This window comes from Homarus americanus, unplaced genomic scaffold, assembly GCF_018991925.1.
Source record: "Homarus americanus isolate GMGI-L3 unplaced genomic scaffold, GMGI_Hamer_2.0 scaffold47521, whole genome shotgun sequence".
NCBI classification, from domain to species: Eukaryota; Metazoa; Arthropoda; class Malacostraca; order Decapoda; family Nephropidae; genus Homarus; species Homarus americanus.
In genome coordinates, this window is record NW_024718149.1 from 109628 (window position 1) to 136654 (window position 27027).

The 27027-nt window shown below is 43.9% G+C and overlaps 1 protein-coding gene across 12 annotated transcripts in view; it reads right to left on the reverse strand.

The window, feature by feature from the left end:
• The window catches only part of LOC121859221 (protein sickie-like), a gene marked incomplete at its 3' end in the record, with an annotated part of 132844 nt that extends 107446 nt beyond the window's left edge, over positions 1-25398 (reverse strand). For all 12 annotated transcript variants that reach the window (XM_042355952.1, XM_042355950.1, XM_042355951.1 and 9 more), the window contains 1 exon segment: positions 25248-25398. In XM_042355952.1, the coding sequence (XP_042211886.1) occupies positions 25248-25383 (136 nt within the window).
• Positions 25399-27027: the final 1629 nt, after the last annotated feature.

A 27027-nucleotide genomic window follows, 5' to 3' on the forward strand; every position in this document is an offset into this window, starting at 1 on the left:
GGAACAGGACGCCCTACTGCCGCACCTCCATACTGACCACCACACTGGGCTTTATGTGTCGAGTTTATATGTAGTTTTCTGTGTTTTATTGAATAATTTTATAATTTTGGGAAGGATTACACTAGTTTCTCTGCCCACTGGCGGCGGGTCACCCAACAGTCACTGCCAAGCGTATGTGAAGACCCTGGACATAGGTATTATCATGTACGGCCTGAGACTGGCCTCTCCTTCGGTGCGCATAACAAGTGAGTGGGCATCCACTGAACCTGTGCATGGAGCAATGTTGGGCCAGCCTTAATGTGAATAGTAAACACGACTACAGGAACATGACGCACCAAGACAGACACAAAAATCTTTACCGGCAACTTAGTAAAAATATAATCACTGATGAACAGCAAGAGACGCCCGGGTGGAGGACGGTGAACAATGTATGGCGTGAATGATGAACAATCCTTGGTCAGGTAGGATGAAAGGTGTAACATCTGGTGGTATACTTGCATAGGGTAGGAAAACCGGTTAACAGTTTTGAAGACCTGGGCTGTAAACACGAAGACGGTTGACAATAATCATAGCGCTGAAGGAGGTGGAGGAGGTGGGATGATGGCTGGACAGGAGGAGTTGATTTTCACTATCAATAAATACGAGCCATTCTGGGTCACCACCTCCAATACTACTTGCACCCCCTGCCATCATCATCACCACCCTCTACCACCATCATCACCACTAATTACTGCTTGCACCATCACCACCACCCTCTACCACCATTACCTACTACTATCAACACCTACAACTACTACCACCGATAGCTACCATTAGCCACCCCAGGCAGACTAAAGTACAAGAGCTAAGAATACTACTCCACGCCACCACAATCTTCCCGAAACAAGACAATTACCCAGAGTAACGCAACCACCTCCCACCCTCCCTCCCTCAACGCACTTTCCTTCACTACTTCCCTCACTCACCATCTCCTTTCCCTCCTCATCGCCACATCTTCTTTCCCTTCTCCCCACCATTACCTCCAAGACTCTACCCCTCCCCCCTTCCCTATCCACTCTAACCCCCCACCCCTAAACCATTCACTCTACCCCTAGAAACCTTCCTCGGCCTTCTAACCCCCCCACACCCCATTTACCCAACACTCTTCTTGCACCCGTTCCCTTCTACCAAGGAAAATATCACACCGTCACTGTGGGAGGGGAGGGAAGGGAGGGATAGAGGAGGATGGGGATTTCATACTTTATCCCAAACCAGTATCAAGCAAAGCACTGTCCCACCTCACCACCCCCCCACACACTGTCCCCACCTCACCCACCCTCAGACACCCCCCCCCACACACACTGGACGCCTTACAACTTCCAGCCTCGCACCTGAGCCAATACACAACACAGGTATTTTTCCTGCCTGAACTACATCACAGAGGATCTCCATTTGTAGTCTTGAAGATTATCGTAAGAACCGTGACCTTTAACCTGTAATTCTTCTTCTTAAGTGTTGGTAGTAAAGGTCTGAAGGTAAGAGAGTATGAATGATTATAAAGGAGGGAGGTTTGGAAAAGGAACAACAAGAACAACAAGGACAACGACAAGGACAACAAGAACAACGACAAGGACAACAAGGACAACGACAAGGACAACAAGAACAAGGACAAAAGGGAGATACGCCTATTACTCTATTCAACATCATTACTTCCTGCCCGGGGTTAATAATTGCTATCCTTCAATGTTCACTAAATTAACCAGCACGAAAAAAAAAAAATACACACAAAAGCGATGCAATAAACAATAATGACACGGAAAAATGAGGTAATAATGACAGGTAATATTTTCTCCACACCTGAGTTACGCGGAAAGTGTTATGATGAAATACAGGTAGATCACACACACACACACACAGACACAGACACAGACACAGACACATGTAATAACATGTAATAAATCAGTATTCACTCCCAGTAAACACTGTCCCTACACTGTCACTATGTTGAAATGAACTGTAGTTTGAGCTGATCCCCATCTAATTATATGTCTTATTTATGTCATTATGTCACTTGTATATTATTTGTAATTCGTAACCCATTCCCAAATATGTAACTGTATATTTTCAGCCTTCTGGCTGCCAAGCTCTTTCAATAAACCGTTAATTACATATTATTACACACACACACACACACACACACACACACACACACACACACACACACACACACACACACACACACACACACACACACACACACACACACACACACACACACCCCACTTTAATCTCAAACCTTTTAATAACATCATTCACAAAGAGGAGGGAGTCACTTAGTTAAAAGATAAGACTCCTCACCTGCTGTACCTTACACCTATAGCAAGGATGGGCCAGCTCGTTCACTTACCAATAGGCAATTAAGGCAGGAGTATCGGTAGAGCTCATTAACTTACTTATGGGTAGTAAACCAGGACTATCTTACCCATTGGGGAGACAAAGTGACGAAACAGCAGTTGTAATGCAGAGAAAGTAGTACTGTTATACACTGTCCGTACTGTTCAAGTGTCTGTTGAAGTACACGCGACTTCATCATCAGTACACACGAACACACGAACACCCATTTCGACAGACTAAAACACACACAAATCAACATAAACATACACATGAAAGCCTCTAATAGCCAACTAAAATCACACACGAACGCTCATCCACAGCACACTATACTGTACACCACAGAAAACAGGAAGCCTAACCTACAATACGCATCACCCAGAGAACCAAGACGGAAAACTCACTTCATCCGCCACACACACACACAGACACTCACACATTAAGCTGCCAAGAGCCATCATTGGACACATAACTAACGGCACCACCGCACCCACCAGCCCCACCCACACCCACCACCCCCTCCCACACCCACCAGTAGTAGTAGTAGTAGTAGGTAGATGTTCCTCCCACCCCCTCGACTCCACCATCAATATTCCCACACATTATTACTGATCCTTGCCCGACTAACAGTTCACCACCTCTAGCGTCCCTCCTCTGCCCTCACGTGACACAGGTGAGGATTTTCGTCAAGGAAGTCATCCATGGTATAATCCTGCCAGGTCATGACTTGTAGCTCGGGTCATCTATGTTTAAAGTGACTTCTATCTATCTCTAAAAGCAATTAATAAGCAACAACAACAATAATAAAAATAATAATAATAATAATAATAATAATAATAATAATAATAACACCAACAATAATAATAATTAAACTTCACCCAGTAAACCATTAGCTCAGTTTCCCTTACTCTACCCCTTAATTACTAACCTCCCTCCCATCACTCATCCCCCCCACCCCACCAAAATATGCCAAGACCCTGTTATTACGGCCACAAGCAGCCACAATGCCGTGACACTCTGGTTGGTTTGCGGTTGACCCCCTGTGTGTGTGTGTGTGTGTTTACAACTAATAGTTTTCCGCGGTTTACAATTCCACTTTTCCTCGGTTCAGAAATCCAGTTTTATATAATTACAAGCCCAGTTTTCCTTGGTTAACTGCTCAAATTTACTATAGTTTACCAAGCATAGTTTACACCTCCAGTTCACAACCAGTCTACAAGCTACAGTCAGTATACCAGTTTCTCGGTGGCAGCTTCTGTAACTTAGTGACGTCAAGGCAATAAATTCTAAACTGCTGTAATGAATTCCAAGTGTATTTTACCAGGCGGGGAATTTCCAGAGTTTACCCTTAATGAGTGGGAGCTATAAAGTGAGCGCGGCAGAACCTACGTTTTCTTTGAGACACTTTATTACCGCCATAACCTGCGGTATTACTGAAAGCTGCAGCATTAACTAAACTCTGTAAGAAATAAAAAATAAATAAATTAACCCCAGGAAAAAAAAAAAAAAATATTTAATCCCGATACAGAAATATTAAAAATAATGTTATCAGCTTTATCATGGATGCAAACAGAACACAGAATTAATCATCACCAGAAATAAAATTATAGAATTAACCAAAATACTAAAGAAGTAAACAGAGAAATAAAAGAGAATTATCCATGACTTGATAAACAGAAGAATTAACCAAAATCCAAAATATGAAGGAAAGACAAACATCACACTGACACCAACTAAACTAAACCATACAACAGAAAACGCATACAACTCCTTCACAAAAACCGTCACGATATACACTGAAAAATACAACACAACACTGCATTACCTATCGCCTTACTTCCTCAAACTTTAACCTAATGGAAACTGTTATATATCAGCTATAAGGCTTTGAGGAAATTATATATTATACCATATAAAATATAAATGAAGTAAATATATCAGAAGACGACGAAAATCTCAATAAACACAATTTATATCATAACACTAACTGAAAATAAACAAATAAATAAATAAATACCAATAAAAACATTTAATAATTAGTAAAATGCATTACCAAAAATTAATCTCTCACCACATATTCTGCCCTACACTCGTTGGTACTGTTACTATGTCCATTTTTACACACAACAGCAGATGGAAGTGTCGCCAGCAGCCGCCTCACAAAAAAGTACATACTACAGACGTCAGCTGGAATGTAAAGCTGTACAGGAACTAAGTACATGTAATGGTAGTAGTACAGTTCGCTTATGGTGTAATTTAGTGTACTTGTACTATATGGCGGTGTACTGTACGTCTACCAATGCTCCCACGTACAGATACTTATCACTGTAATGGATCCTGTTACTTCTACTTATCACTTATAATGTACTTATCACGTCTTAATACAGTAGTTGTAATGTACGTCTCACAATTCATCCAACATAACGAACATATTTCAGTTATTGATACAGTACTTATGATGTAATTCTTAATCTTACTACAGTACTTATACTTTTTAGCACATTTTACTACAGTACTTATTACTTATAATACTCATACATCTTACTACGGTATATTTATTATATACTTATAATGTACTTCACCGCCCAGTACTCCGAGACATAACATTTAATTACACTAACATTACCATAACCAAGAATAATAACATAACATAACATAAAATAACAATCTTCGTCAAACCATAATATGCAAATTACACTATTATCCCTCAGACTAAACATTCCCTTGATATAAATCTTACTGACAGGTCCTATGGTCTACACTACACAAGGGTTTACATTCGCTTATGTTTTCGTAAAATTTGTTTTAAACCCACATTTTTAAACATTAATATTCTTATACACAATGAATTAAAATCTACTAAAAACTTGTATTATATTTAAAGTAGGACCTGAAACCAGCCGAGTTACCTGTGATATTCTAAAAGTAAAGATTGAAACCACCAAAAGAAACCAGAAGTATCCTCACAATACGACTTGGAAACAATAATAAATGTTGCTTAGCTTTTATCACATTGTACCGAGAAAAGTAAAACTCCCCTAGAGGAAACACTCAACTTTCCTCCGGTATATTTCCCACAACAGTCCTGAACCACGAGGAAAGATCCTAATATCTTTTTTTTACATAAACTTAATGAGCAGAAAGCCACAGAGAGTGCGTGACTGGCCTGAGGGAGCTGATAACACTGTCAACATATAAACAAAAAACAAATACCATCCACGAAGCGCAAAACTGAAGCTACTGGGTATACAGTTGAACCACTAGAACCGCACGACGAACGACCATGTGGGTACTAACAATAGCTGAGAACTACTGCATAACCGTAATCAACACGCTACATGGCCGCCATTACATGTAAGTTACCCCGTCACGCCACAACAAACGCCAAAGCCCCATAATACCAGAGCGTGAGAACAGAAAAGGAGGGAATCGTGTAGTGCCGGAAGGTGGAGTGTGGCAGCCGTAGAGCTTGTTCGGATAGGTTATAATGATCATAATAATAAATGACGATAATAATAATAACCAGTGTCTAGGTAGTTCTCAAGAGACCATGGCTACACGAGGACAAAAGTTGAATTTTTATTACAATACATATATATCTCGGCCACATATTTTGGATACCTGTAGCCTTCACTACCTGAGAGTTCCACACACACACATACAGACACACACACACACACACACACACACACACACACACACACACACACACACACACACACACACAGCAAGGGACTTCCTGGGAAAACCTCTAAGATGATTATCATTCCTCAGAGAAGTAACCACAGTGACGGCCTCTTCTAATGACACCCTCCTTACTTCAGTTAACAACACAACACCAAGACAACAACACCAACAACAACACAACACCAACAACAACACCAACAACAACACAACACCAACAACAACACAACACCAACAACAACACCAACAACAACACAACAACAACAAAACCGAGACAACACTACCGAGAACGTTATACGATGCCATAAGAAGGAAGAATAGAACACAAGACAGGAAAAGTAGTAAATGACAGAGTAATTAAAAAATGAAAGAGACTACAAGAGATTTCAATGAGGTTTACAGTATGAAGAGGAGGAGGAGATATACCTCTTGTGTTGATAAGTCGTACAGGTGTTAGTGTCACGTCACGCTATACACCGCAACATTAGCTCCACCATGAGTATTCTGCTGGTAAAATTCCTAGAGAAAAAATGTAATGTTGCGAGTTGTATAATCTTGGAAATTATAGATGGTGGTATAATTTAGGTGGAGGCGTGTGAGCGGTGAACTAGCGGGAGGAGTGTGTGTTGGAGGCGTCACCTCACTACACTTCATCCGTCATCCTCCCTACCTGCCTTCCCCCCTCCCTACCTCCGTGACCATCTGCAGGTCACACACGGATACTCACTCGTTAACTTGATCGTTCTTGTAAACCTAAACACACTCACGCACACCAACGCAAGTGTTCCCGCCAGCGCGCGCTTACACACACACACACACACACACACACACACACACACACACACACACACACACACACACACACACAGCACTCGTACACAGCATACTATTGGGCCACCGGATATGCTGCCGTTCCCTCCCAGCTGCTGCACTACTACACACAGTACTAAAAACTGCAGTGTTGCCTCCCAGTAGCAGCGGACGGGCACAGTTGCTTCTCGGTTCACGCACTGCTGCGCTACTCATCATATCCAGAACACCTGTGCAGCGGCCCTTATCACAGGTGTGTAGCTTCAAACCAGGTGCCAGGTTGTTTAGGTTCATATATATCTCTCTATAACTCTGAGGTCTAAGGCAGATTATGAGGATCACCTGAAGATTTAACACCCTAGTTTATTTCACCTGAAGATAAACCGCCCTAACGCTACCTAGGGGGGGGGGGGGTTGCGTTAGGGTGTTCAATCTTCAGATGATCCGATTATAACTATGGATATATCCCAGTAAATCTGAATAATGATTTCGAAGCCTCCAAAATGATTCGTGTCTCGTCTAAATGCTTCGATCTGAATATACTGAAGCAGCACACACACAAGACCGGTCAGGTGATAAAAACAAACACACCCATTTTAGGGGGGAACGGAAATCGGTCGATTCATTTGCATAATTACACCAATTAAACACCATCCCAACATGACGTTTGTAATTAACCACCCGCGTACGAATACCATACCTGGCGGACGCTGCAGGACCAAGGATGTAGCCCTATCTGATAGGATCTGAGAAGGCGCGGCGCGACCTGTAGAAGATGCGAACTAATCTCCTGTTTACCTGGGGATGCCCTGAGGTGCCCACCTGACCCATGGGTATATAATTCAGCCTCCCAGGTGAACCGTGGCAAATCTGAGTGACCTTGAGGGGTACTTGGGAGTGGTCAAAGTACACACGATACGAGCAGGTATGATCGCGTTGATTGGCAACCCCCGGATGTACTCAGGTACGGGAGATGACTCGGCAAAACGTATACATACACAATATAGGAGTCGTGTTATTTATTTTCTTCACGCTCTGACTTCATTCAATGACCAGGATGATTGACCTGGGGCGAGGAAAAAATAATATCGTGTCTCGCCCAACATAATAAATTATCTCTTTTTATATGCCAATAGAGTTATAGAGAACATCGACTCTTTATAAACTTTATATATCAAGAACTTCCGGAATATATGAGAGAGAGAGAGAGAGAGAGAGAGAGAGAGAGAGAGAGAGAGAGAGAGAGAGAGAGAGAGAGAGAGAGAGAGAGTCTAACAGGGCACCAACTGTTGACAAAAGAGAATTTCTAAATATGTGGATTCCTTTCTGCCGCTAATTGACATCACGGACAGCTATTAGACTCAGAGAAGACCACAGCCACGACAAACACGCATCACGGACAATGCAACGGAAGGTACGGAAGGTAATTTTCTGGCAGGATGAATACCTCGCCGGCGTTACATCTTAGGTATCCCTAAACGACAGCTCCGTCCATGATGGTGATGGTGATGATGATGGTTATTATGGCAAAGATGATGGTGATTGTGATGATGGTGAAGATGATGGTGATTGTGATGATGGTGAAGATGATGGTGATTGTGATGATGGTGAAGATGATGATACTGGAAAAATTGTCCTCGACATTTCCGGACGAGATTGGCATCCTGCAGCAGATATACCTAATTCAAGTACTTGTCGAGTGGGGGCGTGTTGTTACATTGATGTGTTGTTATGTTGATGCGTTATGTTGATGCGTTGATATGTTGATGCGTTGATATGTTGACACTTTCTTATATTGACACTTTGTTATGAAGACGCGTTATACTTTCATAATCTATGTTTCCTGACGAGTTTTTTTCTCAAACAATAATAAATGTTGAAATTATCGCTACGCCACACGTATCACTATAACGTAAACACACAACCTCGTACAGCGAAACACATTACGTTTGGGGTAATAACAGCTGGCAGTGCAGATAACACGTGTGGCGGAAGTGGAGCCGAGATAATGGGAGTGGAAGAGCTCTTGTGTTGATAGTACTCGTCTGGAAGGGAAATCCTGGAAGGTGGCCATGGCCCTTGTGTGCACGCTGCTGGCTGAGGAATCGACGTGGGCAATGTGGGTTAACTTGGACTACAGGGGTCGAGGTAGGCTAAAGAGGTCGAGGTAGGTTATGGTGGTCGAGGTACAGTAAGCTAAGTAGGTTCTCCCTGTCACTTGTCAGACACCTCTCACCTCTTCATGTCAGTTACCTCTCACCTTTCCTTGTCAGTTACCTCTCCCTATCACCTCTAAATGCCACACACCTGTCACTTAGAGAACTAACATCTGTGGCCAGTGTTCACGTGTACAAGGTCGGAAGGTCGCCGATGTTTTACCAATAAGGTCAAAACTGTTCACACACAAGAGTGACTGCCGGTGTTAAGCCAAGTGACATTACAATGTATAAATGTTAAACCAATTTCCTCAGTGGAGTTTCAGCATAATAAATATTTAGAGAAAAATGGCGGAGTCATTGAGCGCCTGCAGGAAAAAATTACAAGTGCGCAGGAATGTTCGTGTCATTGAGGAGTAGAATATTTATTAACAGACGAACCAAGACAATCATTAACCTTGTAGGTTGTGACCTGTGCTCAGGGTCAGCTGATGTATGCTGCAAATTGTTGTCTTTTAACGGATCATAAACAATAACTAAGGAGGGGATTTCCCGTCATTTCCAGCCTTGGTCGTCAGCTGACCTACACTAGCGTTGTGACCCACAATTTCTAAGGAAGAAAGCTCTAATTTATTGTTATTATCATTGGTAGTTCCAGGGAGGGGCCGACCCGGACGCACTTCCTCCTAATCTACTTTATGTGAACGTGTATATACTGCCTTACAACAAAATTGACTTTACAGTGACTCTGATTATGCTCTGAAAGACGCGTTCATAATGGCTGATGTTCTGGGGGTACAGGCGGCCGCGAGGTAGTACATTAAACTCCCCTCCCTCCCCTCACATCTTACAGCCACCTCTGGTTGTAATGACAGGATCAACTCATCTAACTAACTTTCTTCTCATTTACCGCCTGAACATCATACGCAAGTTCCCTTCTGTTCTTGTCATGACGGAGGATAAGCGGTGTTTACTTTAAATTGTTCCAGCTATAATCACCGGGAACTCGACCGCCATCTTTGCGTTAATATCACCAGGTAAACAACACCAAGAAACGCTCTACTTGTCATCAGAGGGAGAGCTGCTTGGTGGTAATAGCGAGAAAATGACGCTGGGGAGACACTATCAGTGAACGGAAACTTACGGTGAAATGTGTACAGGTAATTAGTATCTGTTGTTCTCTGACACGTACACACCCCGCGACCACGACAGCTGCAGAGTCTTACCAAATATGACGTAAATATTTGTAAGGCCGACCTCCAACATTCTATTATCATGGTCTTCACTAAATCCTGAGCTAGAAGGTCAATAGTGGATTTGTTGAGGCTGAAGCAGTACAGGTTTCCGTGTAGTAATTCACCAAACAAATGACACAAAACAACAACTTTGAACACTACCAATGCAGATCTTTTCTTAAGGTCGAGTTATTAATTTTCCGCCATTACATAAACCAAAAAAATCTTGTCACAGGAACACTATAAATCCACACACAGGTAGGGACTAAAGAAGAGGTCACCTGTGATGGCGGCTGAGACAATGGAAACCCTATGAATGTTAAGCTACATCTTTCCTGCGATAAACCAACCCAAAGCGAGCCTGTCTGACCTACTGATGGATTTTTCCGCGTGTGTGTTTTATTCTTCTTGTAAGGTTTAACGAAGCCAATGGCCAGATCCTGCTCCCCCTTACTAAAGATTAGGTTAATATAGTTTCAGGTGATCAAGGAAACACCGTCAGAGTTGTAGAAGAAAGAACAGAACGCGGAAGCTAAATACAGTAGTGGAGACCTGACGAGAACAGCCCCAAACGTGACACTATGTTGAAACAATGGTCCTCAGACGTCAATAGTTGCCACCATCCTCCAAGTAAGATAATTATAACCGCTAAACTACTCCTCCTCCTCCTAGTGCTTGTTCTTCCCCTTTCTGGATGCTATCACGAACCCACACCACCAACCACCACCACCATTTACTACCACAATTACTCATCCCCTGCCATCCTTCCATTACTACTACTACTATTTCCTCCTCTATGTGTATCTCCTTACCACAATCATCACCAATATTTTCCCCCTACCCCCAACAACCACTACCACCATTACCCCCCCCTTACCGCCAACAACCATCACTACCCTCTCTCCAACCAACAACCACGACCACCATTAACTCCCCTTCAAGTGGTGAGCCTTTTCTCCACCACTACTCCCTCTCTCCTCCAACAACCACCACTAACTCCTCTTCAGGTATGAGCCCTTCCTCCACCACAACCCCAACACTACCGGCTCCCTGATCTCTGTGCGTGGCTCCCAACACTCCGTCAGCCGTCACTACCTGGCTCTCGGCTCTCCTACCTGACCCAATTGTGTGGTTCTGGTGGGCAAGTGTTAGTAGGAGCGTCCTAACACCTACCCTGGCCTAGCCTAGCCTAGCCTATCCTAACCTAACCTGACCTAACCTAATCTGACCTGACCTGACCTGACCAAACGTACCTTAATCGCTCCTAATCTAATTTAACCTTTTTCCTAACCTAACCTAACCTAACCTAACACTACTTAGAGGTATGGAAAGAGGTTAGGTTAATTTTGGTTAGCGTTCGGTTAGGTTAGGTTAGGTTACGACAGGTTAAGTTAGCATTAGGGTGGTTAATCGTTAGGTGAAATAAACCGCAGTGGAAATTCTTCAGATAATCCAAACCCCTTCCAGCACACAGCCCTTGACCCCGGCAGTAACCAAGACTAACGGTAATCACCCCCAAACGACCAATTACCGGAACAGGAGCAATTAGCTTTACACCTACATTATAATCTGACGGTGGTAGTCATTAAGGAGTCCCGTCACACGTCGTTCATCACCCCAGGAACCTCTCGACGGCATACGAAGGATAAAATGTTACCTGGGACGTGATGTAATTAACAGGTAGGAGTGTATAAATTACCTGTTGATTAGCTTCTCTCATTATGGTTTATCACGTAACTTAAACCAAATGTGATACAGAAAAAACCGAAATAAACGGAAAAAACACACCAAATTTGATTATAAATAATAAATTAGGTAAACAAATATAATTTATCAATATAGACAATGAATAAACAAACAGAAAAACAAAAACAAGTCAACAATAACATAAACAATGAATAAACAATGAACCAAACAACAGAAAAACAAGGAAACAAACAAAAACTAAATTACACTTTTAATATCACCTTCCTGACAAACAAAGTATTTCCTGTAACAGACAAAGACAACAAAATTAAAAGTTCCATAACATATAAATAAAACAGAGGATAATGAGGGGGAAAAGTATGATATTTGGGACACAAGAAAAAATATATGATAACGTAGTAAGTAAGAATAAATTGTAAAATAAATTAAATAAAGAATACGATAAGGTATGTAATAATTAATACCTCTCAACACAACATAGGAATACACTCAACACAACATAGCAATACACTCAACACAACACAACAACACCCTCAATACAACACACCACACACAGCGACATCTCAAAACAACACAGCCATACCCTCAACACAGAAATAACCTCAACATAACACAGCAACACCCTCAATACAACACAGCAACACCCTCAATACAACACAGCAACACCCTCAATACAACACAGCAACACACCAACAGGAACGGTGAAGGCTGCCTCACGCTGGTACCCTCATGGTATTCTTCTCAAATGGTACCTGTACTGGGCCACGTGTTGCAGGAGGGGGGGGGCAGGAAGAAGGGGTGGGGGAGGAAGTGCTTGTGGGTTGTGGGAGGGATGAGGGAGGGTGCTTGAAAGGGGTGCAGCAGGGTGGGAGAAGAGGAAGAGGGAGATGAGCTGAAAAAAGTGGGAAGGAGGGAAGCAACTGAGCGAGGGAGGAGGACCATTGGGGTGTCATGTACACCCTGTCAACATGTCAGGCAGCTGTAGGGTGTCAAGGGGTGACTATAACGGTAATTAATGAGATAAAATATCCAGACGTATCATGGGACTGGACCAGCAAGGGTCTAGGCTACTTGTTAGGGGTGTCAGGGGGCCTGTGGGGGTGTCAGGGGCCTGTGTGGGGGTGGGGCCTGTGGGGGGTGTCAGGGGCCTGTGGGGTGTCAGGGGCCTGTGGAGGTGTCAGGGGCCTGTGAGGGGTGTCAGTGGGGCCTGTAGGGGTGTCAAGGGCCTGTGGGGGGTGTCAAGGGGCCTGTGGGGATATCAGGGGCCAATTGAGATGTCAAGGGACCTGTAGGGTGTCAGGAGGGCCTGTGCTGGTTGTTAGGGGACCTGTGCTGGGTGTCAGGGGGCTGGGTGTCAGGGGGCCTGTGCTGGGTGTCAGGGGCCTGTGCTGGTGTGCAGGGGCCTGTGCTGGGTGTCAGGGGGCCTGTGCTGGGTGTCAGGGAGAGCATGTAGAGATGTCAGGGGGCCAGTAGGAGTGTTTGGAGAGCTCATACAACATGCATACACGTACACAATCACGGTGCATGTATCCATCGTAAGCACTAGACTAAACACTCTGGTAATGGTAACGAGCTAACGAACACCACACACAACAAAAGCCGCTCTCAGCACCCACCACAACAACGTCTCCCGCCTTACTAAAAATAAAACGATATCATAAGCAGTAGCCGATGACCTTCACAACAGCCGGACAACCTCACCAAGTTATCAACGGATCATCATCATAACACCTGATGATTACTCCTCTTGAGTCTTTGTAAGCGCCATGACGCTGCATGTTATCTCACAGTCTAACAGATAACACCAGGTAGCAACACCTTCTGTCGGAAAACAAAGCCCAAAAGCGAAAAAAAATATAAATAAAAAATTACCATAACAATCTATCGTGCCGTGATGAGGCGAGTTCTCGTTTTTTGTTGTTGTTGACGCGGCAGCTTGTTAAGGGGGGGGGGGGATAAAAATTATGATGGTAATTTCATAATTGCCGAGATTATATTTACAAAATAGATGCATTAAGTTAATTAAGACGAAATCATAAAGAGGGCTTAGCCTTGTACAGTACCGCGGGTGGACCTTATATAATGGCCAATTTCCTATAACTTATTATATGATAAATTATAAACTTGACTAATAGTTACATTGATGATTTAAACACATGTAAATATATACAACATATATACACGTTGGAGTCATACATATAACCGGTAGATATATATATATATATATTATACTGTGTAATATATAGTGATATGTCGCAACATATCCTGCAGGTATAGTACGCTCTTACACAGCTTCCCGCCCCACCCCTCTTACCACCCACCCCACCCACTTCTTACCACCCACCCACCTACCCACTCACACACCACTCGCCACCACCTGCTCAGCTTGTCTTATAAAATTCAGTACCGTCTTTTGAAACAGCTGCCTAATAACAGCCCCCCAAAAAAATACCCCTCTTTATATACAGAGCCTTACCAACCCCCCACACGTTAATAAACCTTACTTGGCATGTGCGTTTATATATAAATAATAATATGTAAGTAAATAACACACACACACACACACACACACACACACACACACACACATACACACCTCTTCTCACGATATAAACACTTATCAAACGTTAATTTTGTTTATATTGTATAATGATGTTTTAAAAATTAACCGTTGTCTTATTTTCAAATCTAACCGTTGTGTTGTATTTGAATATTAACGATTTTGTTTAATTTTGAAATTTTGATGTATTTAGCGTATGATATCATTAATTATTTTGAAATATAACCGTATAATGAAACAGCTATTCTACATTTAACCGACTTTTGACTGGAAACTTAACCGTTATTGTTATTCATTCGTGAGGTGTGGAATGGAAGACACGTAATAACAATCATTAGTGTTATTTAGTTATTTAGTTTGTCAGGTAGTTATTTAATTATTAATTCTGTGTTATGAGGAAAAGTTAGAATCTTGGCCTTTACTTGTATATAAATTGTCAGATGACGAGGAACTTGTACCCATCGATTCTTAACTATCTTATTTGTGTCATTACGAGAAAAAATAAACTTACGAACTTTTTGAGAATAGAGGAAGATTCTCATATCCCGTACGTTAATTTTCCCTCCCCTGACAGAGGCCCAGCCAACGCCTTTAGTTACAAGGCTCAAAGCAACTTCAAGGCCACAGGTGAGACGGTGTTATTGTGTCGTGGCTTAATTGAACCTGTTTTATGGGTTCTTACATCATCAATTACTGGGAATTTTAACCTGAAGAGTCTCCGAGTATTTGGTCAGGATTCTGTAAAGGTTCGTACGTTAGGTGTTGTTTTGACTTTCAGATGTTCAAACTGACCTAATTGGCTCCATTAAGCACTGACATACAGGTGTGGAATTGAAGCTGAAATTAGAGTAATGTAACTAGAACATAGGAAATAAAACCCCAAAAAAGAGTGAACTTCTGAAAAACTTATGATGAGCAAATTATAGTAATTGTATACAGTATACTCATGACCCTTGAATATAAAAAAATATAAACATCCGATTCAGATCACAGAGAGATATAAATAGAGAAAGAAAAATATATAGACAGACAGATACATAGAATATTTACTGTATTAACCACAGCAATACAAAATGATACATTGCACAATTTCATTACGTACAGTCACTACATAAATATAACTATTAAAAGATCATACAAGCATACACACACAAGTCCAATATACAACCAGCCTTAGGATACGCGGCAAAAACAAACTCACAAACGTAATAAAATCCAAACGACCTACAGAAGCTGGATTACTGAAGGCAGATTACAGATATGTTGCTCGTTCATTCATTCTGACTTCTGAGCCCTCAAGGTCAGGCCCCAAGAGACCACCACCACCACCCGGCCTATAAATACTTCTTCCAGACCAGCAATCACCGCCACAAACACGTCCTCGTTACGTCCCATCCACCACTGGGGCCGTAATACCAGTAGCTGCGTTCATCAAGAGCTCAAGGCCGCTACTGTTAAGATGCTATACTGTACCATCAATTTAATTAACGAGTTGCTACCACCGCTACCACCTGACTTGCTACCGCCAGTTTATGTACTAATACTTCAAGGACTTGCTCAGACCACCTCAAGAGGACCTGTTGTTACCACGATTTAGAGAAGTTTCTACCATCACTTTATGACCTGCTACAGAACCAATATTTCAATGAGTTCCTACCACCAGTGTATATATAATGTTGAGGGGACAATATTCTTTTATAAGGGTTCCCAAGGCTTCACGGGTGACTTGAACTGGTGGTATACCGGGACCCACCAACGTAATGCTTTCATTGACGTAACTGTCGTAACACAAGTAGTCGCAGCATACGACAGCCTTAACACCAACCACCCTTTTCAACACCAGCTAGCACAGGCGTTATACCAACAATTCTGACGATAGCATCTATTAACACCACCACCACCAACACTCGCCGGTTGCATCAACGAGTCAAAGATGTCAGACGTAAACCAATCGCATTTAGCACCAGCATCAGTTGTGATACACCAGCTGAGATTCATAATACCAGCAGTCGGGTTTGAATTTACATAAAGCGACAGAGTACAGGAAAAACTCACCGCGGGACACACACTCACCACCAGCAGGAAGACTTGATCATGATGCAGACCATGACAAATAACATTCAGTACATAAAATGCCAACGTCATTCTGTTTTACTGCCTTGTAAATCATGTCAGGATACAATTACCTCGGTAAAGCACCAGAAAACATCGGTCGACGGATCATTATGTGAATACAACTCGAAGTGCTTTAATAATGGTGAGCTGGCTGGCTGACTGGGGGGTGGGGGATGGCTGAGCCCGCACCAAAACATTGTTTACGTCAGGGAAGTGTCCAAAAGGGCGCGCGGACCAGCTGCTCTTCGCCCACCACCTGCTTCTCCATCTGCCTCCCTCCCCCCACCTAGAACACGAAGCTTACTAAACTAATCTTCTACGACCAGCCATCTGCAGCACATGCTTAAGGCTCTACCGGCGGATGTCTTAAACCTGTACTGCCCGGAGGAATATACACGACAATTATCATATCTGGCGCGGTCATTATTAACGCGGAAACTGATAACACGCGCGAGTGTGTGGTGGAGTGGGGTGGAAAACACGTAATGTATCATGTTACAGCAATTGCCAATATCCCCACATCCCGCCTGACACCACCACACGCCACACCTCTCATATTACTCCCTGCAGAGGTGTTTCCATCCTGATGTTAATAAGTCTATCAAGTTGTCAGTGTAAAGTTCGTAGTACAAAAGGCAAATTCTCATTACAATAACGTTCTACCTTTCCTCGGTATAGGTGAGTCTAGGTACAGGTAAATGTTAATTATCATCACAACATAAGTATCTATATAACAATCAGTATCTAAATTACCATTGCAATTAATTATGTAAACAAAGAAACTAAAAATGTTCACTATTGTCATCAATAACATGACTCTCAAACTACCATTCCAAAGTAAACAGACAAGCCAAACTAACTCCTCTACTGCAATGACTCACTCAAGCCTCCACTACAAGAGGTCCTGTTGCCGGGGTTAAAGTCTCTTGTGTTGTTACGAGAGAGACTTGAGAGGAGAAGTTTGTTGAGTAACTCGTAAAGCAGCGGGAAAAACAAGTTATTTGGCCGCTAAGGATCTCTGGCAGGAGACTGTGATTGTATGGGGGTAAAAACTCTGAAATAAGGATGTTGACACTAAGATGGCACACACACACACACACACACGCACACACACACACACAACCACAGCCAACTCGTAAATCAACCTCTTAATCCAACCTGTAAAATTTAACCTGTAAATTAATCAGTATCTCATGAAGTTTAGGCACCCCAACTTAATTCACCTGGGGGAGTTAAGTTAGATTAGGTTGGATTAGTATCAAGGTGTTTAATCATCAGGTGAAATAATCTGGGAGGGGGGGTAGTATCTAATTTTCATATTATCCATTAATCTTTATCTCAACCTATTAAATAATCTCAAAGTCAATGTGAATGTCAAGCTATAAGGAAAATTAAGCCACCCAAAGCCACCGCTAGCCAAGACACGTACGACTCTGGCTGTCATTTGTATACAGACCCAAGCGGCTTAGAACGACACACAAGCCACAATACCCGCTAAGTAACCTGGCCTAGGGAGGAGGTAAAGTAGTCAATAAACCACAGCCACAACGACCCCCCTGCCACACACACGACCCACCACAAATACACGACCCACACACACGACCAATACACGGCAATCGCTCCTCTTAATCTCCCGTGACGCGCCGTGAAAAACAAGTGTCGGAGGAACCTATCAGCTCAAAGGATCTGAGGGAAGAAAAGGTGTTTGGGGCGACGATATGGACGACTGTTGTGATGGTGTGACAGGCAGGGAGAGAGAGAGAGAGAGAGAGGTAGGTACACGGTGTTACTGACCAGAGGGGGTTAGATTATCCTATGCAGATTAGTGACAGATAAACACAGACGAGAATAAATTTAGGGGTGTATTAAAAAGTCGATTTGTAAAAGATAAACAAACTATAGAATAAATTTGGGGGGATATGAATAAGATAATTTGTACTATATAAACACAAACTGGAATAAATTTATATTAAGTGTTTATACAACCTCAATAAAACACTTCAGTTTTATTATACCTAAATTATTTCACAGGGGTCATAATTTAGCGAGGCAGGTATAGGTGGGTTGGTGGGCCACATTACCCGCCAACAAGAGCGAGTAACCAAGTCAAATGAGCATCTCGGTGGGTGGGCGGCGAGAAGGTGCAGGGAGGGCGATCAGTATCCACCCTACCACCTCGCCCGGTCTGGTGGTGGGGGAAGGGGGAAGGGGATCGGGGGATGGGGGAAGGGGGGTCGTAGGGGAAGAGTCACAATATCTTCTTTTTTTTAGGTCGAATGATGCGGGCGTTTTGGAGGACGACAAGAACGCAAAAAAATTTCTTTCTTTTCGCCTTACTGGTATAATTAATAAGACTTACTGTAATGGTTTAATAGACACAGGAGAGAGAGAATTACGCACGATTTATTATTATTATTATAGAACTTTCTGACACTGAAAACAAAAGTTCTAGTAAAATCAAAGGGGTTTTACTTCTACAAGACAAACAGTAACTAGCCCGCCACTCCCCCCCCCCCCACCCAACGATACAATAGCTTTGGTTATTATTTCAGGGTAACAGTAAAGGTGGTCCAGCCTTCACTATACGCTTGCCTCCACCCACCGTGGATGTGTGTGGAGGGGGGGTTATGTGGGGGGTGTTGTGTGGGGAGGTGGGGCAAGGTAGAGGTGAGGTGTTATGAGAGGGGGCAGGAGAGGGAGGGTGCGAGGAGGTATGTATAAGGGGTAGGGATAAGGTATGATGTAGGATTGTGTGTGAGGGAGAGAGGTGTGGGGGAGGGTGCAGGGAAAGGTGAGGGGGAGAAGGTGAGGGGGAGAAGGTGAGGGGGAGAAGAGGGGTGTATGTGGCGTGAGGAAGGAACGGGAACACGGAAAAGCTGCGGTGGTGATGGGGTGGTGAGGGGTGAGGGTGAGGTTATGGGGTAAGGGGAGGGTGATGAGGTGAGGGGAGAGGAAGGGGAGACCGTTATTCGTGGTCGTGGTTCCCGTGTCAATCACACAGCCAGGACGGGGCCATGTACTGCCCACCACCACCACTCACAACTACAATCTACCAGCACAACCATCCCCTCCCCTCCACTCAACCACTATCTACCATCAGCGAAAACCACACAATCCACCATTCACAAAGACAACCCACAACCACTAACTAACATCAACACCACCACTACCACCACTTAAAACCACTACCCTCCTACCACAACCACAATTAACTTCAACAACTCCCAACTACCACCACCACCACTAAATACAGCCACTGTAACCCGTAAATATATAGTCAAAACTTTAAACCCCTTACCACCGATACTCAAAAGATACCTCCATCATATCGACCTCCCACCAGTACCACCCATACCAGGCCACTCAGGCTTCCAATACCAAAACGTCTCCCATAAATAAATACTATCTTACTCCAGCCTAAGATACACCCGGTCATTATACACTCAACTATTATTTGTAAGTGTGTATTAGTGTTAGGTACTTGGGAGTGCAGGGAGATACCATTACCACTACCATCACCATACTGTCCTTCTACCACCACCGCCACCACCATACCACCCTTCTACCACTACCGCCACCACACACTACAATGACCTCTATACCACCATCCTCATCACGACAAACTTTACACCACCAGACAGTCACGACTCTGCCCTTCATGACCACCTGCCACCACCTCTTAACCTTCTCCCCTTCCACACACACACCCACACACCCACACACTCACATACACACACCCACACTCTCACACATACACACACCCATACACTCACCATAACCTCACGTTTCATCATCACTTCACTATCAACATCACCCTCATTAACTCCCCCTTCCTCTTACTACCATCATCACCACCTTCATCATCTCTACTTCTTCCCCTCAGCGCCAGAAGGAAGTGACCCTACAGAACATGGTAGGTTTTCTCCAGGTATACGCCAGCCTCCTCCTGTACTAAGACCTACGAACATTAAGGTACACAGGCCTGGCGTCTTTCTCTAGTGTATCTCAATAAAACAAAATTTTTAATATATTCTAGAAACAGATTTGTGGAATTGCCCCAGGTAAGAATATGACCCAGGTAAGAATATGACCCAGGTAAGAATATGCCCCAGGTAAGAATATGACCCAGGTAAGAATATGACCCAGGTAAGAATATGACCCAGGTAAGAATATGCCCCAGTGAAAAATACTGTCTGCTAGGGTGGCGTCCATGCAACTCCATCTCACAACAGTTCTCAACAGCTGCAACATAATTGAGTCTTGAATTTCGATTTCCAGGTGGAGGGGAGTAGTGTCCAGCCAGCCAAACGTACAATAGATAATACTAACAGTGAATAAGAAGTAAATAGGGAGGTAATGGGTATTTAACAGACGTCCAGGTAACTCAATAACAACTGTCAATGGAAATAGTTCAATTATTTCATTGTATGACGTCTGTAATAGCCGATAGAATTGCTTCAAAACTTAGAAAATTTTGGTTTATTTTCACCGGTTCGTCAGTAAAGTCCGATCTAATTGGTTAAAAAGGTTGGAAGAAAAGTAATATGGGTTATTTTCATTGGCTCAATCAACTGAGGTATTTTTATTCAATCACGACTGCCAAAGTTTAATGGAGTAAGAGACAGCATTATAGTACACCCTGGGAGTACTAAAGTCAACATAAGTACAGTACATTACATTACATTACACATTGTTTACATCCGGGGCTTCACACTGATTCATCGTCTTACCAACAAATACTCGAAACACTCCTGCAAGACTCGAGGAGGACGGTGTTCCTTGAAATGTTTCCCAATCTACCAAGTATTTGTGGTCATGTTCGCTGGTGGGTTGCAGTAAGTGTAGGACTGACCAGGGCGTTGCTCTTGTTGCAGGGAAGGGAAGACGCGGCCCGGAACTGACGCTGGTAAAACGCCCCTTGGCTATTGATTGCAATTTGCTCGTATATTGCGGAGACTCTTGCTTCTGTAATACTGATGATGACGATGACGATGATGACGATGACGATGATGATGATGATGATTCACCCACCCGAAGCTTTTTGTCATGTTGAACACAGCTGGATGACGTCATTGAGTCCTCAATTGTCTTTTCAACTCAAAAAAAAAGTACTTGGTGTTTTGTTATCTACCACAACTTCTACAGGGTTATCTTGCACTACCTACGACTCCACGACTACCTCACACTAACCACGACCACGCTGACCATCCCACACTAACCACGACCACCATTACCCTCCGTGCACGACAGGAAAAACAACATTGCTCTTACAGTAACAAAGAACTCGACAACACGAAAGAGGAGATGAATTATGGGGAGGTAATGACAGTGGTCAACCTGGCGTAGTCGACTCGTACTGTGAGGGTGACGCAGGAGGGAGTCGTGACGGTGGAGGGTGGTGACGGAGGGGGGAGGTCGTGACGGGGGAGAATGGGGTGGTGGTGATAACGATAGTGAGGGAGAGGACGTAATGGTGACGATAGTGAGGGAGAGAACGTGATGGTGACAATGATGAGGGACAGGATGGTGACGGAGGGAGTGAGGACCTATCTCTCTCCCCTCACCCTCATCTCACCCACCCCTCCCCCCTTTCCTTCCACCCCCCCCCCTTTTAATCACCCCCAAAACAGGTAGCATCACACTTCCGCTTCTAATTCCGGGTTGTTTCCGCTCCGTGGACTTGATTACAGACGCCGTGCCGTAACCCCCGTCCTGTGCCGCTGCTGTCCAAAAACAAGTAGCCCAGCAGATGGCTATGCTTCCTCCTACGTGGCGTCATCTGATTGGCCAGCGTAATAAAAAAATAAAAGGTGTTTGTGCCGTGGTTGGTCAGTGCTCTCAGATACGGTGCGTTCTCATTGGTTAGTGCAATACGTGATCTGTCATTGGTGTGGCGTGAAATGTCTTGTATGTCTGTAGTTGGTCAGTGCTCTTAAAGACAAGGTGCGGTCTTATTGGTCAATTCATAAGTTTCATTATCATTGGCGTAGACGTCAATCTAACTATGCAATGTTGAATTTTGATTGGTCTAAAGGTCTCACAAGCAAGAGGTTTAAAGTAATGCCAACAAGTAATTATCCTTCATCCTCTCTCTCTCCCCCACTCCCTCACTTCTTCCGCTGTCCTTTACTTCTCTCTCTTTTCTCTTCCTATTTGTCTCTCCCTTCCTCCTTTTCAATTCCTCTCCCTTTCCCTTCATCCACGGTATTTATTACAACCCCCCTTCCCGGGTCACCCAATCAACTAAGAAAAATAAAAACCGATTCGCCACTCAGCCACACAAACCTCTCCATCCACCTTCACCAGTTCAAAGATTCGCTAATCAATTTCACTACACCAATATTTAGCCAGGAAGAATAAAAAGCGTGGCAAAAACACCCAATCCACTACGCCACCACGATCACAATTCCGATTCGACGAGCTCAAAACTTAAACGCCTCGTTACCGCGACTGGTGAACCATACAGGCGATGAACAAGAAACTCCAGCACCGGGGGGAGGACTTCCTGTGAGGGGGGAGAGGAGAAAAAAGAAAAAAAGGGAAAGAGGAAAGAGGAAGGGGATGCGGATAGAAAATGAAAAGAGAGGTACTGCCAACACTCACAAATCTACTGAAATGTGATCTAAGTGAAAGGCATTTAAGAAAACAAACAAGAATTATATTTTCTCTCCAAATAAACACCAAATAACTTAAAATATCAAATAAATATCCAAACACAGTACAAAGGAATGATACCTCCATTAAACACACACACACACACACACACACACACACACACACACACACACACACGTAAATTAACAAAAACCCACAAGTAAAAGGTTACAAAGCTAATTCACGCACCAGGTGTGTCTGTTTCTTTACCCAGTACGTGATTACCTGCTTAACGGGACAGGTAGGTCAAATTATTGCAGTCATGGGGTGGACCTGGTGGCTCGAGGCCCTATAGTGAGGTGGGTACTATACTATGGTGATAATGATGGTGGCGATTATGGTGGTAGTGATTATGGTGATGGCTATGGTAGTGGTAATGACTATGGGTCGATGGTGGTGGTGACTATGGTGGTAGTTTTGATTATAGTGGCGATTATGGTAAGAGTGGTGGTGATGATGGGTGGTGACTATGGTGACGGTGATGATGGTAAAGAGAACTAAAGTCACGATAAAGAACACACATTAAATCGTCATCACCGGGAGACCACGACACTGACATTAAACTAACCAATTTGTCTCGTTAACGACCTGCACACCAAAACACGGTACTGAGATTATACACTGAACACCTGCCTGGCTATGTGGAGACGAGAAAAACGACAACTACCACAACTGCTCTGGGACTGTGCGTGAACGACAATCAAAACATTAGCTATCCATAAGCACCCTCGGACTGTGCATTAAGGGTCTGGTTATGTGAGAACGACAGTAAAAACGACTACTCTCTCTAGCTGTGTGTGTGTGTGTCGTCCTTGAGAGAAACACGACAACTCCATCAGTGTTTCCGGCTGCGACACTGACGTAAACCTGATGGTGGTGAAGGGGAGGGGTAGTGGGGAGGGGGAAGGGAGTAGTGGTGGAGGGAAGGGGATGAGTGGGGGGAGGGGGAGGGGTAGTGGTGGAGGGGAGGGTGAGTGGGGGAGGAGGGTAGTGGTGAAGGGAGGGGGTGGTGGGGGGAGGGGTGGGGGAGAGGGGTAGTGGTGGAGGGAAGGGGTAGTGGTGGAGGAGAGGGAGGGGTGAGTGGTGGAGGAAGGAAGGGGGTAGTTAGGGGGGTGGTAGTAGGGGAGAAGGGGGAGCAAAAGACCTGCTATGAATAATAACGCTACGAGTAGAAGAAGAGGTAGAAGAGGAGGAGGAGGAGGAAAAGGAATAAAAGGTGGATGAAGGGAAGGAAGATAAAGAAAAGAGGGAGGAGGAGGAGGTGCGGGCCACGTCCTTCCGCCCGTGTATGTGTCTCGTGTTACCGTGAATAGCTCCCTCTCACGACCACCTGCGATCTCCAACGACCACCTACAACCTCCAGCAACCTTCCGCGACCACCTATAACTATCTGCGACCTCTAACGACTACTAGCGACCTCCAGATACTTTCCACAACCACCTGTAAACTATCTGTGACCTCCCGGGATCACCTGTGACCACCTGGCTGTACTATAAGGTTCATTCGTCCTGTTAATTTGGTAGTGAGGTAGTCCAGGTTCGAGGAGGAGGTTCAAGGAAGAGGTTCGAGGAGGAGGTTGAGTGGGTTCTGCACTGGTTAATTTGGGAATTAGAAATATTTACAGGAAAAAAATTTAATTGATGTGGAAAGAAGATATGAGAACAAAATAAATAAATAAAAACTGAATGAATAATAATAAGAAAAACGAAAAAAAATTTATGAACCCTGATGTAAATATAAAAGAAAATAAATAAAAGTAACAAAAACAAGAGCATTAAATATAGTAAGACAACAACAAATATAATGATAAAAATTATTAAAACAGGAAAACAAAATAAATTACAAAAATTAAAATTAATAAAAAACAAGAATTCAAGAAAATACAAAAATAAAAATTAATAAGTACCTAAAAAAAATATACCCCACCTGAGGTATAAACAATAATCATCGTCTCACCTGCGTGCCAACTCTTCCTGACCAGGGATGAGGGTGGAGGTTCCGGTCCGATCCTTGGCGACTGGACAACACCCACACCTATACTCCGACGGTCTCCAGGGCCCCGGTTCAGCACCTTCAGCATGGGGATGGGCATGGTGGTGGCGAGGGCGGCCTGGTATACTGTAGATTGGCGGGGGCGTGGGGGGGGAGGATGGGCGGGCGGGCGGGCACTCACAAACACCGCTCACTCCTCCATGTTTTTAGTTCCAAGTCGCTGTGAGTCACTTTGTGTTAGGAAATATGACACTTAATCGCTTAAGTTGATTTAACACATGTCTGGCTCTCTATGGTTCACGTGTCTGGCTCTCTATGGTTCACGTGTCTGGCTCTCTATGGTTCACGTGTCTGGCTCTCTATGGTTCACGTGTCTGGCTCTATGGTTCACGTGTCTGGCTCTCTATGGTTCACGTGTCTGGCTCTCTATGGTTCACTTCACTTGGTTTATTTTATTTTTTCCTTCAAAATTTTTAATTTCTTTCTTTCACCTCAGTCGAGTCCATCTTTATACGTGTAATTATAACTAAATAAAACACACACATAGAGATTAGCTTAATATACCGTGAATGAATCTTCACTACGACCTGACACATTAAGTCAACACAAACTTGTAGTACACAGGACACTCCAGCTCTTCCCTCTACACTCAGGGGTTACGCTACACCTCTCCCTCAGTCTGTCCCGGAGAGAACCCAAACGAATTGAAGTGTGATATAAGATATGAACCTGTCTTCTTACTTGTTCAGGTTCAAGTACACACGAGGTTTTTTCTTCACACACACCCTAGCACCCCCCCCCCCCACACACACACACACACGATTTAGAACAAATATTTGTACGAATCCTCGACATTAACCAATAAAACCCGACAAGGACGGAGGGTGGAATGCTCTTATTTACTCGGGCAGGTTCATCCAGGTTCAAACATACACGATTACACTGTCGCTGCAAAAGTTGGCACAAGAAGTAATACAAAACAAATCCGGAGTCTTATATACGAGTCTGTGTTTTACCGCCGCCAGGAACTGTGAGGTGAAGAACCTAAGGGACTCCTGGGGACCTGTGGAGGGGGGGGGGGTGATGATGGACGTGTAGGACCCTCGAGAACTCTGTCAATGAAACACTTTTAAGGACAAGGAACGTGTGAACGCGAGGGAAGGACCTTGGTGACATGTGGGAAACAGAAGACTTGTGGGGGAACAGGGCCAAGGGCGTCGGGAACCTGTAGGAGAACGAAGGACTCCTTAGTGAAGGATGGGAATGACTGAATTAAAATAAATAAAGGCCAGGGCGTGTGAGACACCTAAGAGATACAAAAACTCCCACTGGTGAGGTACGCGAAGGAGCGGGACATAGTGAATACATAAGGCGCCTGTTTAAAACCTCCAGGGACACGCGGGACCTCAGGGGGAGTGTGGGCTTCACTGTCGGTGGACAAATAAGACCCTTGGGAAAAATGGAGACGAAAAATATGGACCTGTCTGACCCTTGGGCCTGACCAGGGAACACCTGTACGAGTCGAGGATCAACGCCGTACAGCATGGTGTTTATGTCTTACTCCGTCTCTGGTATCTTGTCGTATAATGATCAGCTATCAGGAGCACACTCATCCCTGACCTGCTCGCGGCTGTGTCAGCATAGTCTGACTAGCTAATGGTTGTGTATCAATTTCCTGATTGGCTCTCGATTCTTCGCCCATTTTCTGATCTGCTATCGGCGGTTTATCGTACTCTGATCGACT